The 19,902-nt window shown below is 37.4% G+C and overlaps 1 protein-coding gene across 2 annotated transcripts in view; it reads left to right on the forward strand.

The window, feature by feature from the left end:
* MDM1 (Mdm1 nuclear protein) overlaps window positions 1-13,349 on the forward strand; it is a 29,105-nt gene extending 15,756 nt beyond the window's left edge. Inside the window, exons 8-15 of one of the 2 annotated variants that reach the window (XM_030866349.2) lie at window positions 1,152-1,181; window positions 1,507-1,682; window positions 2,755-3,048; window positions 4,076-4,188; window positions 4,284-4,381; window positions 9,336-9,588; window positions 11,210-11,269; window positions 12,509-13,349. In XM_030866349.2, coding sequence (XP_030722209.1) covers window positions 1,152-1,181; window positions 1,507-1,682; window positions 2,755-3,048; window positions 4,076-4,188; window positions 4,284-4,381; window positions 9,336-9,588; window positions 11,210-11,269; window positions 12,509-12,621 — 1,137 coding nt within the window. In that variant the 3' untranslated portion in view covers window positions 12,622-13,349. The remainder of the gene's footprint in view (window positions 1-1,151; window positions 1,182-1,506; window positions 1,683-2,754; window positions 3,049-4,075; window positions 4,189-4,283; window positions 4,382-9,335; window positions 9,589-11,209; window positions 11,270-12,508) is intronic. The other variant, XM_030866350.2, reaches the window with a different exon arrangement.
* The last annotated feature ends 6,553 nt before the right edge of the window (window positions 13,350-19,902 follow it).

Raw genomic sequence — 19,902 nt, forward strand, 5'->3', positions numbered from 1 at the left:
GTAGGACTCTTTTGGGATTATGTGTTTTCTTTTGCCCTGGCAGGCACTGTCCTTTGCTTTGTCTGATTCCCTAGAGATGTAGCACTTGCATCTCTCTGCATCAGTAGTATTTCCTTAAGGAGCTGAGGATATGTTTCTCCAGTTGCTTTTGCAATGCCAATTTTCATTATTTGCTTTTTTGCCTTTAAGTGAGAGAAAAGCAGTTTTTTTCTTTGCTTTTATTTTTTTAACTTTTTATTTTATATTAGAGTATAGTTGCTTAACAATTTTGTGATAATTTCAGTTGTACAGCAAAGTGATTCAGTTATACATACACATGTATCTATTCTTTTCCCATTTAGGTTGTTACATAATATGAGAAAAGCGATTTTAGCAGACAGTATCCAGGTATCCTTTTAAGGCTAATATTTGTATTTATGATAGGAAAAAATTATACAGTTTTTTGAGAATAAATTATTTTAAGCAGATTATTCAAAACTTTTAAGCTGCAACTTAATTTTTTTACATTGTGGAATTGTATTCAGGGAAGCCAGAAGGTGGCAGTATGATGTATAAAATGAAAGGGTTTCAATGAGTATAAAAGACTCCTTTTCACGTGAAAATATGTTATTTGCATATTAGGGAATTCAAGTCACCTTATATCAGTAGTTCATCAGAAGTTTTTTTTGGTATCCTGTTGCTTTGTCGAATATATTGCAGTTATTATTTTGTGGGATATTCTTTTAAATTATGTATTTAATACTGGTTTTGCTGATTACAAGGGAATGTTGAGGAATGTGGAGAGGAAAGCCTCATGACTCTCTCAGTGGAGCTTCTGTAGTAGTAGCAGCAGGTGTATATAAGCCCAGAAGTAAAGACTGGGGCTAGGGGTTTCTGGCATGTCAGTACTCTTCCAGAGGTGGGGAAATAGTAATTAGGTTACCTTGTTGCGGACAGCATTCCACCCATGGAAGAACGTGGTTGATTTTCAAGGCAATGTTAAAGTATCTTGGTTACTGAATTAAATGCTACTGAAAATACTAAAAAAAAATTGATTGACAAGTTTGGTATATATTTAGAAGGAAAAATAATAAGGTATTTCAGTGATTCCCATTAATATTCGATTATGGCATTAACCTGTCATTAAGTATGTTTCTGTATTCCTCCCCTAGGGTTCTCTAAATGCCATGTGGTATGCGGAGGTTGGTTGCTTTTGAGTTTTTAAATCTGTAATAATGCATAGAGTACTTGTGTAATTTCAGTTGAAGTAAGAAGTAGGTGTCGATATTTTTCTTAGCTGCTGCAAATTTCTCCCTGCCTGCTGGCCTGAAGTAAAATAACTGCACTGTGCATCAGCTTGACTGTTTTAATTTCTGCTTAAAAATGCACATAGTATATGTGGCTACTTTTGCCTTTCTTTCTCCTTGGTCTCTGGCTGTATTTGTACAATGTCTTGGATATGCTACTTGGTGATATTTGCAAAGGAGCATTTACAATGATACATGATATCTCAACTCTCCTGCATAGGTTAAAGAACTCCGAGAGAAGGCTGAGTTTTATAGGAAACGAGTTCAGGGAACTCATTTTTCTCGGGACCATCTGAATCAGATTCTGTCTGAAAACAACCGCTGTTGGGATGTCTCCTCGACCACGAGCTCAGAAGGAACCATTAGTAGCAACATTAGAGCACTAGATCTTGCTGGGTGAGATGTTATTTGTGGATGGTGGAAAAGTATGTTATAGATTATGTAGATCATGGAATTACATAGGAAAATGATATGAAGACTCAAAAGTCGTCTAGTCTAATGGAAATATACCAGCCACTTATTACATTTCATTATTTTTAGTTTATTCTCTGTGAAAAGTAAAGCTATACATACTTGCTTTACACGCTTGGGTAGAAATAATACATAATTTAAATCTGGAAGATTGGATTTTATAAAATTCCTTCTTAGCAATTAAGAGTAGACTAGGGATGACTATACAGTAGACGTAAAAAACTTTAAAAAGTAAAACAAAAAGAAAAAGGTAACAATAATAAAAACTTAGAGAATATTATCTATTAGTACATTTCCATTATCATTCATTAATGGATTTTTGTGGTTAATATGGAACTTCCACCCCGATTCTATGGAAGAATTCTCTGCTATTTTGGGTTTTAAAGTGAACACAATTAAACTGTTTCTAAGAGGAATAGCACATCGATTTGTAGCAAATAAAATAGTTTTTGGTTTTTATAGTGTATTAGTGTAGCCATACATACCAAATTAACTATAAATTCTAATTATGTGACATCTGATTTTAAAAGTTCATCACAAAATCTGTTAACAGTGACTTGAAAAGATTAATATATCTAAAATATAAAATTGGAATCAGCTTATTTGATCCATAAGTACACATGAGTTTGTGCACAAACCCTAATTGAGTAACTGAACAAGTTAGACCATGTGAGGGGGTCCTAGTTTATGTATGCAGAGGCCACTCGAGAGATACATGTGAGTTTTATCAGCAGTGGTGCAGGCATATATGTGTGATGGGAGGAGTAGAAGGAGATAAATATAATTTATTTTGGAATATTTTAATAGATTGTAACTTTAACTTCTATTGTAAAATGAACTCTTAATTCGATTTTTTTTCTTCAGTATCTGGGCAAGGCAATATCAGTGGGAAACAGAGTTGTGAACGATGGAAGGCAATGACGGACTTATTAAAATAAGTATCAATTAGAAACCTCAAACTACTCAATTTAAAATAAAACTTATTTTTGTTATGCAGAGATCCTACAAGCCATAAGACTTTGCAGAAATATCCTTCTACAAAACTAGAAGAAAAAAGACCTATCTTGGAAGAACAGCCCCAGAAAACTACCACAGAGAAATTGGGTGTGTCAGATGCTCCCATACCTGTTAGAAGGCGTCTGGCTTGGGATGCAGAGAACACCACTGAAGACACACAGAAACAGCCAAGAGAGGAGGAGGAAGAGGAGGAAAGGGACAAGCAGGTTAATGTGGTAGAGCTAGAGAAGTTGGAAGTACAGGAAAAATCTAAAGCAGACAAAATAAAAGAAGGGTGAGCGTTTTAAATTAATCAGTATATAGACGCATTATTGTTCACAGTTAATATGTATTTCGTTTTGTCACTAATTAATTATAGTGGTTTATACTTTGGTTTTATGACTAATAAAGAGCAGATTTTACTTTAATGTCACGAAATAGGCATTTCTTTATGGTTTATATAATTTGATTCACTCAGGTATTTGAGTCACCACTACTTGGTAGTTGAACACTTGAACATTGAGCTACTTGGGGAGGAAGTAGTTAGGGTTATTTTCATTTATATTCTCCTAATTATGATTTGCTAGATATCTCTGGAAGTATGACTTTGTGACTTGAAGAAAATAACTGATATTCTTTACTATCAGATGGTTATACTACCAAAAAGAAAGAAAAGATGTTTTGTAATATTAAAATAAGTGATTTCCTACCAAATGTAAAATAGATAGCTAGTGGGAAGCAGCTGCATAGCACAGGGAGATCAGCTTGGTGCTTTGTTTCCACCTAGAGGGGTGGGATAGGGAGGGTGGGAGGGAGATGCAGGAGGGAAGAGATATGGGAACATATGTATATGTATAGCTGATTCACTTTGTTATAAAGCAGAAACTAACACACCATTGTAAAGCAATTATACTCCAATAAAGATGTTAAAAAATTTTTTTTTAATAAAATAAGTGATTTCTGCAAATAGCTAATTTCCATTGATTTATATGCAGAATGCTTTGGGGAGTGGTTCTCTGCCATTGGTTATGGTATTTTTTTGTCCATAGTCCAATGCCCTTAGCATTCATTCGTGAGTTTTGCAGCTAATATGGAAGTTAGGTTCTGATATAATGGAAGAATTCTCTGGTGTGTTGCTGACTTGCAGTGATCTTAACTCTTCCAATATTCAGTTACTCTTAACTGTGCGTAGATTTGTTTATTTTTTTCAGAGACAAAATGGCCTTCTCTTATAGGTCTATAGTTTAATTGCATAATGATGGCAAAGTATTTTTTTATTATATTTTCTGGAGGACATGCTTCATAATTGTTTTAATTTGTAGGTCGGAGTCGTCTTCTGTGTCCTCAGGAAAAGGAGGCAGGCTTCCTACTCCGAAGCTAAGAGAACTTGGTGGAATCCAGAGGACTCATCACGATCTTACCACTCCAGCTGTTGGTAACAGGCAAACACTGTGCAGTTCTTATTTCACCTGCTTTCTCTACATGATAATTTAGTTTAATCAAAATATAACATCTTTTGCATTTTTCTAGGTGGTGCTGTTTTAGTGTCTCCATCTAAAATGAAGCCTTCAGTTGCAGAACAGAGAAAAAGAATGTCCTCTCAGGATGGCTTAGAAACTTTTAGGAAGGTAAATATTTATATTTTGGAGAAAAACATCTCTTCAGGAAGTGATTATTTTAGTCACATGCAATAAGTGAATGAGAGGTTCCGATTTTAGAAAATTCTGCCTATCATATATGGAGATGATGCTCTTAACTTACTTTCAGAAGGCAAAGGCATTGAATTGTTTTTTTGGGTAGTGGCACTGTATTTCTGCTATACTTTCAATTTTTGTCAGTAGTGACAACAGGAAGAGAGAGGAGAAAAGCAATACTATTGATTGAGCATCTTCTGTGGCAGTTTTGTTCCAGCTATGTTCCAGATGCTGATTTAACACTAGAGATGTAGCAGTGAAAGGAGCAGGTAAAAATCCTGGCCCTCACTGAACTTACATTCTAGTGGAGGAGAGAGACAATAAACAGGATAACTAGGTAAAATGCATAGTATTTTAGATAGTGATAAGAACTAAGGAGAAAAATAAAGCAGGGGAAGTGAGTAGGAAGTGGCGAGGGAAGTTCTCACTGAGAGGGTAACATTTGAGCAGAATCTGAAGCAGGTGAAGGACTGACCCATATGCATATCTAGGAAGGCATTCCAGGCAAAAAGAATAGCAAGTGCAAAGTCCTCCAGGTGAGAAGGTACCTGATTCTTTGAGGAACAGGCAGGAGTGGAGCTGAGAGCAAGAAAGGGAGAACAGGATGGGCAATGAGGTCAGAGGCATAATGAGGAACTCAATTGTGTAGGGCCTTATAGGTCATAGCAAAGACTTTGAATTTTATTCTGAATGAAATGGAAAGCCTTTAGAGGGGCAGAGGAGTGATATGATTTGACTTGGGTTTTTCCAAGGTCACTCTGGCAACTGTATTGGGAATAGACAGTAGGGGTGCAAGAGCAAGGGCCTGAAACTGGTTAGTCAGTTACAATATCCAGGCAAGAGGTGATGGTCATTTGGATCATAGCAGTAGCTGTACCAGGAGCTAGATTTGGTTATTTTCCATTGTCTACCCCTTGGTTGCTGGTAGGCAGAGGAGTCATTAAACTCACTGAACACAGTCATTTTTTTCCTTTGTTTTCTTACAGAAGCTACTATTATAATAACATTAAATCTGTAAGTCATTCAGTTTGCAGTGAATTATCCCTGTCATTCAGTTGCCCTTGGTTAATATCATTCTGTATCTCTTCTTTTTTACCATAGGAATTAGGAAGACTATATTATATTATCCAGAAATATTTTCACCTTGAATTGTGGGAGTGTTGTGGGGCAGCAGCAATTTGGGGAACTTCTGTGGGGATGATCATAATAGCTAGCATTTACTGAGCACTTACTATGTTCTAGGCTCCGTGCTAAGTACTTTACATGTGTTAATTTGTTCAGTCTTCATAATGGTGGAGTAGGATTTGTCCCCAGGCAGTCTGTTCTCAGAGCCCACATTTTTAACCCCTAAACAACACTGTCTCACAAGACTTGAGAGTAGAATTCTCATGATATTGGTTTGATAGTCAAGTACCATCTGTACATTTTAAAAATGATATTAAAAACCCAAGTGTATGTTAGCTCACTTCATTCAGCAGATGTTTCTTATCCATTTACTTACATGCTAGATGCTGTGGTTGTGATAATGAGCAAAAATAGACATGGTACATGATTTTGTTGAACCTACAGTCTTGTGAGAATCACACCCCCAAAAAAGTAAAATTAAAACTAATAATAGTTTCAAAGAAGTATATAGTGCTGTCCTGGAAGGAATTGACCTAGTCATGGAGATCAGGAAGCTTCTTGAAAGTCAAGGATGCTTCTTTGAAGAAGTCATAATTGAGTTGAGATATAGAGGAAGAAGAAGAGTTAACCAGGTAAAAAGGGAGGGGAGGAGAAGCATAGCATATGCCACAGTCCCGTGGAGAGAAAGGGCATATTTTTTTGTTTTTATTTTTGATGTGGACCATTTTTTTTAAGTCTTTATTGAATTTGTTACAATATTGCTTCTGTTTTATATTTTGGTTTTTTGGCCACGAGGCATGTGGGATCTTAGCTCCCTGACCAGGGATCGAACCCACACCCCCTGCATTGGAAGGTGAAGTCTTAACCACTGGACCGCCAGGGAAGTCCCATGGACATAGAGTTTTAGGAAACAAAGACCAGTGCAGTGTGTGGCAGGGAGCAGGAGCACGATGAGGCTGGAAGAGACAGCAATATTGAGAATTTCTTTCATCTCAAGTAAAATGGAAAACGACTGAAATATTTTAAATATGAGAGTGTTGTGATTGATTTATGTTTTGCAAGATCTCTCTGGCTGCCGTGGAAGGCAAGAGTGGACTGTGGATACCTTTGAGAGCCCATTGCAGTAGTCCTGATAGGAGCTGTGATAGCTTGGACTAAAGAGGGTGGGCATAGACGTGAGTGAAACTGAAGAATTGTGTAAGGGGAACAATGTCAAGGCCTGGAGCTGGGTTGGATAATGACTTCTAGGTTTCTGGCTTGCCCAGCAGGATTGATGGAGAGTGCCACGCACTAAGAGAACTCTGCACGAAAGCCATCTTTGGAGGGGAATATCAGGAGTTTCGTTTTCATTCACTCAGTTCAGAATTTACTGTGCTCTTACTATGTATCAAACACTGTTCTGGGATCTGGGGATTCATTGGTAATCAAGATAAAATTCCTGCGATCGTGGAACTTACATTTTCATTGGGAGAAGTAGACAAATGATTTTTTAAAAAAGAATTTTAGATAGTAGTAAGTGCTATCAATTAAATAAAACTGAAAATGACCTCCAAGAGGTGGGTGAGACTGCTTTAGTTTGGGTCATCAGGACAGGCACCTCTGAGGAGGTGACATTTTAGCAAGACCTGGCTGATGAGGGAGGTGCCCATGCAGAGATCTGGGCTGGAGATTGTTTTCCAGGTAGAAGGAACAGCAAGTGCAGGTGAACAACAGTGAGCGTTTCATCGAGAGTGAAGAGGTCTGTGTGACTGGAGCCTGGAGAAAGCAGGGGAGAGGGTGGGAATGAGGGTGGAAAGGGAGTGGGCAAGGGAGCTGGGTAAGGAGTGGGATGTTCTTCTAATGGCACTGGGAAGCTCTTGGAGGATTTTAAGCAGTAAAGCAGATATAGATCTCTGATACACTTGATAACTAAAATCACTCTGGCTACTCAGTGGAGAATGGGCTATACTGGGGGAGAGTAGAAGCAGTGAGGCCAATAAGGAGGCTTTTAGGTTCAAGAACAGATCATAAAGTCAAATTAAACCTGGGAACCCCATGTATTACAAATATTCTATAGATTTAATTCAGGTTTTAACAGTAATGAAACCAATTTGACAGAAGTTCCAAATTCTACATATATGTATACAAAAAGAAAAAACCAAAAGAACGATTTTCATAAGAGATCTTTGTAATTAAAAAGGGAAGCAGGGGCTTCCCTGGTGGTGCAGTGGTTGAGAGTCCGCCTGCCAGTGCAGGGGACACGGGTTCATGCCCCGGTCTGGGAAGATCCCACATGCCGCAGAGCGGCTGGGCCCGTGAGCCATGGCTGCTGAGCTTGCGTGTCTGGAGCCTGTGCTCCGCAACAGGAGAGGCCACAACAGGGAGAGGCCACAACAGTGAGAGGCCCGCGTACCGCAAAAACAAAAAAAAAAAAAAAAAGGGAAGCAAGTGGAAAATTTGTGATTTTATCTTAGATCTTGATTTAAAAATATTTGTTTTTTGGATGAGACCCCAGGCTATCTCCCCTTTGAAGCAATAAGCCCTCTAATTGCAGAAAATGATGCCTAAGGTCAGAAAGCAATGTTTTGAACATTACATTGATAAACTCAAAGTTAATAACTAAAGGCAACAATTACAAGGAATGATCAGGAAAGTTTGGGGCTATATTTGATTTTACTTGTTTACATTCTCCTAAAAAGTAAAATTATACAGGGACTTTTCTATTCATGATATACTATCATTGTGGAAAAATAGAAAATACTGAGCAAACAAAAAAAGAAGGTAATTCATACCTACTGTTCAGAAACATCCGTTGTTGAATTTGAGTTTAGATATATAGTGTATTTGTTTATTATACTGTAGATAAGTTTTCATAATACATTTTTCTCACCTAGCAATGTATTGTGAACATACTTCCATACCATTAATTTATAATCTGACTTTTAATTGTGATATGATGTACGATCTGTAGTTATACTATAGTTTTTTTTTTAACTAGATGCTCATTGTTGAAATGTATTTTTTAAAACTAGATGCCTATTGTTGTTATTTCTTAGTTTTACTTTATTTTGAAAAAATGCTCTAAAGAAATCCATTCTTTACCTGCATTTTTGTTCATATTGTTGTTACCTATTTTTATGTAAATACTCCCTAAGTATTAATTGTGTGGTCAAAGAGCCACAGTATTAAGGTTTTTGCTATCTTGCCAGCTCCCCTGGAAGGTTGTCCTACCAGTAACACTGGATAAGAGTGCCAGTTTTCTGCATCCTTGTCAGCTCAGGGTATTATAGTTTGTTTGTTTTAATTTATCTTTGTAATTTGGTAAGTGAAAAATTACTATGTCATTGCTTTTATTTTGTAATTATTTGATTATCAGTGAGGTGTGGAATATGTTTGCTATTTGTAATTTGTATGTATATGAATTGCTGACATGTATCCTTTTTCTACCTTTAAATTAGGTTTATCTTACTACTTTTAAAGAAATATTTATGTAACAGTGATAATAATTCATTGTCCGTCCAGTAAGTTGTATATTTTCCCCAAGTTTGTCATTTTTCTTTCATTTTTTAAATATTTACATATCTTTTGTTTTTACTTAGCTAAATATCTTTATCTATATCGGTTGTTAGGCTTATAAAACCTTCCCCACATGGAGGTTACATAAATTTTCCCCATATTTTTTCCTACTGCTTTTATGGTTATATACTTTTGTGTGTTTAAATGTTTGTTTTGTTTATATATGTACACTCGCATATACGTATTTTGTTTTGTTTTTGTCATTTAGAAAGAAAGTCGTGCTATACCCCTCCTGACTTCTCCAGCTGCTGGTCTAAAAACAATTGATCCCTTGCCTTTGAGGGAAGATTCTGAACCCAATATCCCCAAATTTGCTGAGACAACTCTTCCAGTTTCAAAAATTCCAGAAAATCCAACTAACACACCTGGGCAGTCTCCATCTCCACCCTGTGCCCCATCCTACTGGCATCCTTCTCGTCGAATTCAGGGCTCCCTGAGAGATCCAGAATTTCAGCATAATGGTAATTACTTGGATTTTAGTTTTTTGTCTATTAAAATGAAAGTGTTATACTGATAGATACAAAGGCTCTGAGTATATACTATGTATTAATAAGTTGTGTTATTTAGTTTTTTAGTTAATGTAATAGATTTCTTTAAATAGAAAAAAATCTCATCTCTGGAACACTCAGTTGTGCTGTACCCAAGTTCACTTTGGTCTAAGTGTGAGGTGTCTCTCATGTTCTTTCCCATAAACATCCAGGCAACTCACTAAGTGCCATAGCACCTCTTCCCCAGGCGTGACAACCAAAGATGTCTTCAGACATTACCAAATGTTGCCTGGTTGTAGAATTCAAGGTCATAAAATACTTTCCTTTGGTTTTATTAGGTGTTGCTCTGCTGTTTTCTAACGTCCACTATTATGACTGAGAAGTCTGAAGCTCTTTTTATTTTTGATCTTTTGTATGTGGCTTTCTTTTTTTTCCTGGCAGCTCTTGGCATCTTCTCTTTATACCCAGTGCTCTGAAGTTTTATAGTGGGTCCCTTTTCATTCATTTTGCTAGTACTCACTAGACCTTTTCAATCTGAAAAGTCATGTTCCTCAGTTCTGGGAAATTTTCTCAAGTTATTTAGTCAGTGATTTCTTCCCCTCCACTTTCTATTTCTTCCTTCCAGCACTACTATTTTTCAGATGTTGGACGTGTTGAACATGATATTTTCTTATCTTACCTCTCCTATTTTCCATGTCTGTCTTTTTGTTTTAATTTGAAAGGGTCACTAATTTTTATCTTCTACTTGAGTTTTTAAATGATATTTTGCTATATTTTTAATTTCTAAGATTTTTTAAACACTACATACTCCTTTTATACAGCATCCAGTTCTTATTTCATGGATGGCATGTTTTATCTGTTTGAGGAGATAAATGATATATATAATACCCCTATTTTGAATATGTGCCCCCAGTTGAATCCGGTGTCCTTCAGTCAAAGTAGCTCTGATAAACCTTCTCCAGCAATGAGACCTCCATTCCTCTTTTGGGAGAGTTACCCTGCTGTACAAATTTGAAGAAGGATCTGGCAGACTTTTGTAGAAAGACTTTCAACTAGATTCCTGACTCAGTTTTACCTTCGCTCCAACTCTCAGTGGTACTCAGAACTCCCAAAACCCCAGCCATCAGGGGAGCAAATTGGTTGCTTCTTGGTATCCCTCCTCTGCTGCTAAGGATTCAGCTCACTTGGCTATGATGACCACATACTCACTGCCCTTCCATTTGCTTCCCACTTTCCAAAATTTTGTTGCTGTTTTCTTGCTTCCCATTTTCGCTGTCCTGTGGGTTTATATCACTTTTGTAGATGTGTGTAGTCCAGCTGCCATCTTTAAAGAGAAGCTTACTGTATTTCTTTAAAGTTAGAATAGATCAGTATTTTCACTGAAAAGAATCCCAGGAGATTATCCATTGTTTGTTTACATATTTGCTAAGTACATTATGAATTAATGAATGGCCCTTTGGCAGTAATTTCTATTAAAGTTATAAAATTAATAAATTTTCTGACAGCCTACCTTCACTTAGAGTTGACTATAAATAAGATACACTGTTGGGTGGCTTTGAAGGATAATTTCTTCTGGCTTTTTTTTTTTTTTAAGTGGGAAAATCAAGGATGAACAATTTCCAGTTACCCCAGCAAGAAGCCTTTAATGATGAAGGTATTTTAATAGTCAAAGAACACAAGATAAAAGTATAATGTTTTATTATATAGTAGTTCATAATAGTATGATCTTACATTTGGTTAGCACTTTATAGTTTACAAAGTACTTCCACAGATGTCATTTCATTAGAACCTTGAAACCCTGTGAAGAGGGTGAAATTATCCCCATTTTATAAATGAGTAAACTGGAAAATAAGCCTTGAAGAATCTTTTTTAAAACAAACAGTTGGCAAGAGATTGTGCCTAGCATCACACCTAAGGTCAGTACTCTGTTTTACAGCCTGGGTAGCTGGTGGCTCAGGAATTCAGCCTAGCATTATATCCATCATTTTTTTCATATGTCTGTATATTCTTAAAATATATATAATTAGGGAAAATGAATTTTTTTTCTTTCGTTTTGACAAATTCATTTGCTTCTAATAGTGGCAGGAGGAATTTTGAATTCTCAGTGTTGAACAATTGAAATTACTATTTTAAATGCACCCTAAGAAGTATGAAATTACTAAATTTATAAATTTTGAATTTGAAATTAAATTTGAATTAATACTTTATGTATTATAGCTTCACACACATTAAAGGTTTTCTCTTAGGAAGTTTGAGACTTTTTTCAGAATTCAGTGAGCTGGAAATCAAGTTGCTATGTTTTGAAATGCCAATATCTGGACACTTTGAATCCAGTTCTGTTTTCTTTTTAATGGAAGAACAGTGTTTACAAATAACTTGATAAGAGATTTACTTGCTCCGATTGTGGAATTTCACTAATAATGAAGGGTAGCATATTAAAGTCAGACATTATTTCTACATTAAGTGAAATTATTTTAGAAATGTGATGTGAGTACCATGTTAAGGTATGGCGTTTCATTTTTAAAACATTAAAGTTCTGCTCAAACAGCTGTGCTTTTTAAAGTAGGACGAGACAATATGATGATGAACTGTTTCCGAGTAATACTGAAATCACAGGCCAAGTGTTTAGGTAATGACATAGTGGGATTTCAGGAAGGAAACAGAATGCTCATTTAACATTAAAATGTTTGATTTCTAAATATGATAAACTTGGAAAATTACTATGAACTATCCTAAAAATGTTGATATCTTGTATTTTAATAGATTACTGGTTTCTGACAGAGTCAATATTGACATTACAAAGCTTGATGCTTTTAATTTGCTGTTAATGTTTTGAAACATAGTATTTTTATAAGACATATTTTTTGCACTGAATATAATTCTTTCGTTGCAGATGAGGACAGATTGTCGGAGATTTCTGCTCGCTCTGCAGCTTCTAGTCTCCGGGCTTTTCAAACTCTGTCACGAGCTCAGAGAAGGAAGGAGAATTTCTGGGGCAAAACATAATTAGACATACACCTAGTTAAATTGTTTTTATCTAGGGGAACCACTGGCATAATCTTCTTTATTGCTTTACTGTGTTAAGACTACAAGTGTTTGGATTTTTTTCTAACATTTCCTACCTAAAAAGAATTGTTTGATTTTTCAATAGCCAATTCAATTTACTTGGAAAATTTTTAACATAGGTTCATAAAAATTTAACTTTTGAAGAATTCGTTTTGCATCTGTCCCAAAGTACAAAGACATAGAGTATATAGTTCTTCACATGTTCTAACTTGTATTAGGTGTCAGGGGTAGCTGGTAGAATTGTGAATTTCACCTATCCAGAGAATATTCTTAAAAATGAATAAAGTGAAGTAAAAATTAAGATATAAGTGTGAAGTATACATTCCCCCCAAGATTGGCTTTATGTATGTTTACAGTTGTAGATGTCATAAAATGAGTTTGTTGTTCCTTTAACTTTTGCTGTGGTGTTTATTTTTATTTTAGTACCTTCTGTATATGGTTACAGTGTTAAAATAATTGTTCTTTAGATTGAAAATACCAGCTTTTGTATATACTTATTTATGTAACAAAGTTTGCTGAGAGAATATGTATATTTTTGATCTTTGTGTGTATTCTGTTTGTATAAGGACTTTGGCTTACATTTGAATAATGTCTGAATTTTGAAAAATTATTTGTAAAATGGAGAATTATAACTTTGTAGACATTTTGAAATAAAAATTGATCAAGTGTTTCAGTTCTGTTTGTTTCAAGGGTTTCAAGGGTTTGGCTTCTCTAGAAAGTTATTATCTGGAACAAATAATTATTTTTTAAAAACATTCTACTCACAACAACTTAAACATATCATACTTCTTTTGCAGCTTGGTCCAAATGCAGCAAAACTGAGTCCACAATGTTTTTGCACAAATGTAGGAAAAATGTAGAATTTCCAAGGCAAACTCATTTTTTAAAAATTTAACACAAACTTTTTTTTTTAAGAATTTTTGTTTTTAACATATTTATTTTTGGCTGCACTGGGTCATTGCTGCACGTGGGCTTTCTCTAGTTGCAGTGAGCAGGGGCTACTCTTCGATGCGGTGCACGGGCTTCTCATTGCGGTGACTTCTCTTGTTGCAGGGCACGGGCTCTAGGCGTGCAGGCTTCAGTAGTTGTGGCTCATGGGCTCTAGAGTGCAGGCTCAGTAGTTGTGGCGCATGGGCTTAGTTGCTCCGTGGCATGTGGCATGTGGACCAGGGCTGGAACCCATGTCCCCTGCATTGGCAGGCAGATTCTTAACCACTGTGCCACCAGGGAAGTCCCTAACACAAACTTTTTGACTATACTTCTTTACTCTTAGGACATGTTCTGTGGTCTTACTCTTTATCTTGCAGGTCATGATAAACTTAATTTTCTAAAAAGTATGGATTTCATAAAATATTTACAATAGATAGAAGGTACTGAAGATGATACACAGAATATTCATGCCTATTGGTTAGAAAGCAAGTGAACAGTCTGTTCTAAAGTGCTTAATTTGGTCGAGTGTTTTTGCAAATCACTGATTCACAATAAGTCTTAAAGATCTTATGTTACCATGAGGTTATAAAGAACTGTGGTCATGCAAAGTATTTGCTTACATTTCACAGACCTTTTAAAAACGTTTGTTAATTTAAAAACTAAGGCACTAAAGATGGAAATAAAAACTAGAAATTAGTGTATAATTGGATTTGAGAACACAGAACACAGATCATCTTGGCTTCTATACAAATGTGTACTGAGGCATATTGTAAAATAAATTTGAAACATTATTTCTCTGGAAGCTTAGATGTATCATTGTGTTCTTTCTAAAAAGCTTGTTAGTTTAGTTGGTTAGCATAGAGTTTTCAATGGCTGACCAGTGATCTACAGTAAAGAGAGGAATTATAGCTTGCTTGCAGGGAATTGTGCATAACACACAGTCTGTTTTACCTAAGCCACAGAGTGTAGAATCTGGATATACCCTTTGGATAAGTCAGACCACATGAACTTGGTCTATCAGGTGTTAAGATGGATTAGGGTATGGTTATCATGAGGCTGAGGTCATTACCCCAGCCTCCGCATGACACTTTAGCTTTGCAGTATACTTCTGACTGCCTCTTAAAAGCCCTATTCAGAGGCCCAAGGAAGAGAAAAGTGCTGAGGGATCAGTACTATTTCATCATTCTCCCTAAAAGAGCAACTCAAAGGACATGCATTTGAGTTGGTGAGTGGTTTTAATTACACGAGAAATGCTCCATGAGATTTGCTGGCATCTAGGAGTTGGAGTTGTTAATTCAATTTTATATCAATTTTATTAAGGCATACTTATGTACAATCTGCAGTTATTAAACATTTTGCAGCTCAATGAGTTTGGAAAAAATGTGTACATCGTGAAACCAACACCACAACCAAGATACATTGTATTTCCATCATGGAAAAAGTTTCCTCATTTCCCTTTGCAGTTCAGTCCATCCCTCCACCCCTGGTCCCCAAGGCAATCACTAATCTGTTTTCTGTCAGTATAAATTAGTTTACAAGAATTTTATTATTTATTTATTTTTGACTGTGTTGGCTCTTTGTTGCTGCGTGGGCTTTCTCTAGTTGCGGAGAGCAGGGGCTACTCTTCATTGCGGTGCACGGGCTTCTCACCGCGGTGGCTTCTCGTTGTGGAGCACGGGCTCTAGGCTCGTGAGCTTCAGTAGTTGTGGCATGTGAGCTCAGTAGTTGTGGCTCCTGGGCTCTCGAGCGCAGGCTCCGTAGTTGTGGCGCACGGGCTTAGTTGCTCCGCGGCATGTGGGATCTTCCCAGACCAGGGATTGAACCCATGTCCCCTGCATTGGCAGGCGGATTCTTAACCACTGTGTCACCAGGGAAGTCCCACAGAATTTTATATAAATGGAACTTTTATATATGACTTTCACTCAGAATGTTTTTGAGAGTCATCTATGTGTTGGGCACCTATGTTTCCTTTTAATCCACTCATTCACAGTGGACCTTTGGGTTATTTGCAGTTTCGGATTATAATGAATATTTGATATCTGTGTGCAAATCTTTGTAGACATGTGCTTTAATTTCTCTGGAAAATCCTAGGTAATTCCATTTTTATTCATCTTTAATATAACTTCTACTTTACGTATATGGTACACACCCAAATCACTGTTATAAACTGGTGGTTTGGTCGCTTTGTCAAAATTGGTATCTCACAAACTAGACAGGGGAGCAAATGTCAGGATCACAATGGAAGTAGCACACCTACTGCCTCTGTTCTTCCTTACCCCCATCTTCACCCCAGATCCTGAGATTCTCATGTGTCCCTGGCTGAGAACCCAGATAAAAATGCACAAACACACATATATGGGAGACTTTGTTCAATTCAATTTCATACACGTGTATGGGAAGGCATGTTCATGTTGGATCTCATCTCAATCTCTGTGTGGGAGTCTGAACTCCAAGTTAAGCACTCTTAAAGGATGATTTTGAGGATTAAGGGCAAAGAACATGATAAACATGCTTAGTACATGGCAGGAAATGTTACCATGAGATTTAAGTATAAATATCCTGGTTTTACCGATGGGAAAACCCTCTTAGGTTAAATGACTGGACCAAGACTTGACAGCTGGTGGAGTAAATCTAGGTCTTTTTACTTGAAATCTACCCACGCTGCCTGCTCTAGAGTGTTTATACTAAAATTGTGAGTCCTACTGTGATTCATTTCTCTCTGGTTGATTCATTTGGGAGTTAATTTAACTTTGTCATCTTAGAAGATAAATTAAACGTCTTTATGTCTAGTCGGGAAAAAGAGTATATGGGCAATGAGTTATTGTACAAATGGACTGAACCAGAGTAAAAGTGAGTTAACATTCAAAAAAAGTTTGTTCTCATATAAGTAGTGTTGCAGTTGGCTACTCAGGGAGCTCAAGGATGGATTATGTACCTTCGTTGCAGTTGTAGACACCCCCAAAATATCACAACTTCTGGAAGTTTACCTAAGGAACAAATCATCTAAAACGGTAAGTGATCTTAGAATCATTTACATTTGGTTTGGGAATATGTTTTTGGTCCTTTTCCATGTGGTGGCATTAGTCACGATAGCGTGCTCAGGGCCCAGTCTTTGTCAAACTGCCAGCGTCACTGTTTCCTAAGATGAGTCAGTGGCACAAAGGCTACTCCAGGCAAAAGAACAGTCTCTGTCATTGGATGAGCTAGGGTTGTGCCCTGCCTGGGAAACCAGCCTGCCCCTCTAGCCTAACTCATGGATTAAAATCAAGCCAGTGGTATCTTCACTATGGTATCTTCGCTAATGTTGATCCTGTACTCTGACTTGGCCTTATGCGTGTTTCTCCTGTGGAGGCACAGAAACACCCAGCCCTTTTTGGTCCTCTCAGATTCAGAGCCAAGCTCCCTTAAACTCTGTTTCATGTGTCATTCCCACCTTGTCCTGCAAGGCCTGCTAAGGATAGAAGCCTTTCTCAAGCAGAGGGCGGCTCGCCTGTTGTACTGCCCCTGCTATAAGGCAGGTAAGAAGAAAGAGTAGTCTTCCTAAAGACGGCATCCACTTCTCTTCCACTAAATGCTCCCTACCCACTAGTCCCTTCCGTGGCTTCATTACTCCCCAGGCCCATGTCAGAGCATGTCCTTGGAAACTGAGTGAGAGATGAGGAGCGGGGCCACCGAGGTCCCTTTGGAAGTCAGAGCAGGAGAGCAACAGATAGAATGATGTTTGGGGAGGTCACAACCAACTCGGACCACGCGACTAATTCGAGCCATGTAGTGGACAATATCGATAATGTTGGGAAATTGTTCAGTTCCCCCCTATGTATTTTATACCCAGTAGTATCCTATCCTGAAGCTGGCTTTTGGGCCAATTGTTAAATATTCAGAACTTTTGTGAGCAGGTTGTTAAACCATCAGTAGTTTGAAATTGACAATTTTGAAAATGGTGGGAGTATTTACACCACAGAAATTGGCAAATGCTATAGACTAGAGTTTCCTCCCCATTACCTCCAGAGGCAGTATACAAGCTCACCATGGCAGCCACTGCATCAGTCTCTGCTTTTCTTTCCATATCATTTGCCTGATAGAGAAAATGATCCATTTCAGGAAGAAGAAAAGAGCAGCTCAAGATAAGCTATGAGATTTATTAAACCATTCACATCTTCCTTGGCTTATAAAAATAAAGTACTTTGGTTTAATTTCCTTTCTTGGCTGAAGTCTACCTAGAAAATAAAAATAAGCCACAAATAGCAGATACTAGACTATACAGGGACACTACCCATGATCTACCCACAGAATTATCCAGAAATGGAGCCGGGAATCTGTATGTGTCATCCTCAGGTGATTCTGATATTCAGGTAGTTTGGGAACCACTGGCTTTGGGGTTATAATAAGCTATGGTTGAATCCCAACTCAACCTGGAGTAAGCTGGTTAAATCCCTTTGAGTTTGTTTCTCATCTACAAAACTTATGATTAAGGTCTGTATAGACGTTTCATGTATGTTACCGAAATGTCATTCTGGAACCAAGCAGAACCTCCCTCCCCCCCAAGTACAAAACTGAGCAGTTAATGATTAGGACAATAGAGTCACAGACTCAGTGTCTGATGCACATTCCTGAGCTGTTTTACAGATACTATAACTGCCACCAAGGGAAAGAAAAACAAACAAAAAAAAACTGCCTGATGACCAGACTGTAGTCATGATATAAGCTTCTTCATCTTGAGTAGTTCTGAATCTATGGCTAGCACAGTTCCAAGAAACTGGCCTCAAGAGAATGGGATTAACATTACTGCTCATAGTAATCTATATCTTTGTGGGCATCAAAATAATTGTAGCTTGCTCTGCCCATATATGTAAGCGGGCAACTAAAATTGTCAGCAAAGAGATGCTACAGACCCAGGTTGACATCTTCCACTCTTGAGAATATGGTGCCCTATGTCAGTATGAAGATGTTACAGAAGATAGACCTTCCCCTTAATCCCTTGGAAATGGAATGATGCTTGATAGTGGGGAATTGAAAGCAGCTCTTTGCCCCTTTCCTGTTTGCCCATTTCTATTCCCCTCTAACCTTAAAAAAACCTAATTATAGGAATGAGATCACTAAGCAGTTGAAACTAACTCCTGACTTATGCTCTCCTGAACGTACACCATGCCTTGCCTAAACTATTGATTCTTTTCCTAGATAAAAAGAAGAATGAAGAAATAAGCAGTTAAAAAATGATTAGCTCTCTACCCCCAGCAGCCCCCTAAGCAATCCTGCAGGCAGATCACACAGGTAAGACAACTTCTGAAGAGAGAGTCAGCTAGTCTACACTCAATGGAGAATGATATAGAACCTAACCTCCTGCCTCGATGAATCACTGAGATTCTTCCCCGCCCCCCCCCCCCCATTTTTTCCTTTAAAAACTGTCATGGCTGAGCAGAATCTTTGGAATTTGTCTCTGGACATGAGTCCACCATCTCCCCAGATTGCTGGGTTTTCTGATTAAAGTATCTTTCCTTTCTACTGACATTTGCCTCTCAATTATTGGCATATGAGCTGTGGATAGCCAAACCTGGATTCGGTTACAATTCAATTGGAAATGTTAGTTCTGTTATTTTGAAGGCAAATTTTCATTAAAACAATGGTAGGGGAAAGGTGTGTTTTAGAGAGGCTGAATTTAAATAAAAAAGCCAGAGGCAGTGTATCCTGAAATCGTGGCATCTCGCATCACAGCCCTGTGTGCGATGACCTACATTCAGCTCACACAGAGGCAGTTTGGGGCAGGGGTGCTGACATGATTTGTCTATTTCCGTTATGTGGTAAAGCAAAGAAGTCTGTGACTACAGTGTTGTGACTCAGCGATTCTAGAAGGTGGAATCAATTACTCGGTATATGCAAAGTGTATTAGAGGAACCATGAATTGGAGATGTTATCAGGTATGAGCCAGACATGCAGAGATAAAGGACCCACGATAATTACTGATGAAAGGAAAGATAGGCAAGGTTGGTCTCTGAATGAATGCACAGTCAATATCAAAGATTTCCTACTTTTGCTACAAGTTATTATTTTTTTGGAGATGAATTAAATAAAAACTCAGAGTTTTGTAACTTCAAGAAGGAAATATAAACTAACCTAAATGCCACACACTATGGGAAAATGTAGAAACATTACACTCATAAATTCAATTACAGTCAGACTTTGAGCATGTCACCCAGGAAAATTTTGCCCACAATGAGTACCTTAGCAGTTAATGTTCCCGTTAAAAATTATTCAGGTCAAAACAGTTAAGGTTCTGGAAAAAAACCAAAGAAA

The sequence above is a fragment of the Globicephala melas genome, chromosome 10 (assembly GCF_963455315.2).
Source record: "Globicephala melas chromosome 10, mGloMel1.2, whole genome shotgun sequence".
In the NCBI taxonomy this organism is placed as follows: Eukaryota; Metazoa; Chordata; class Mammalia; order Artiodactyla; family Delphinidae; genus Globicephala; species Globicephala melas.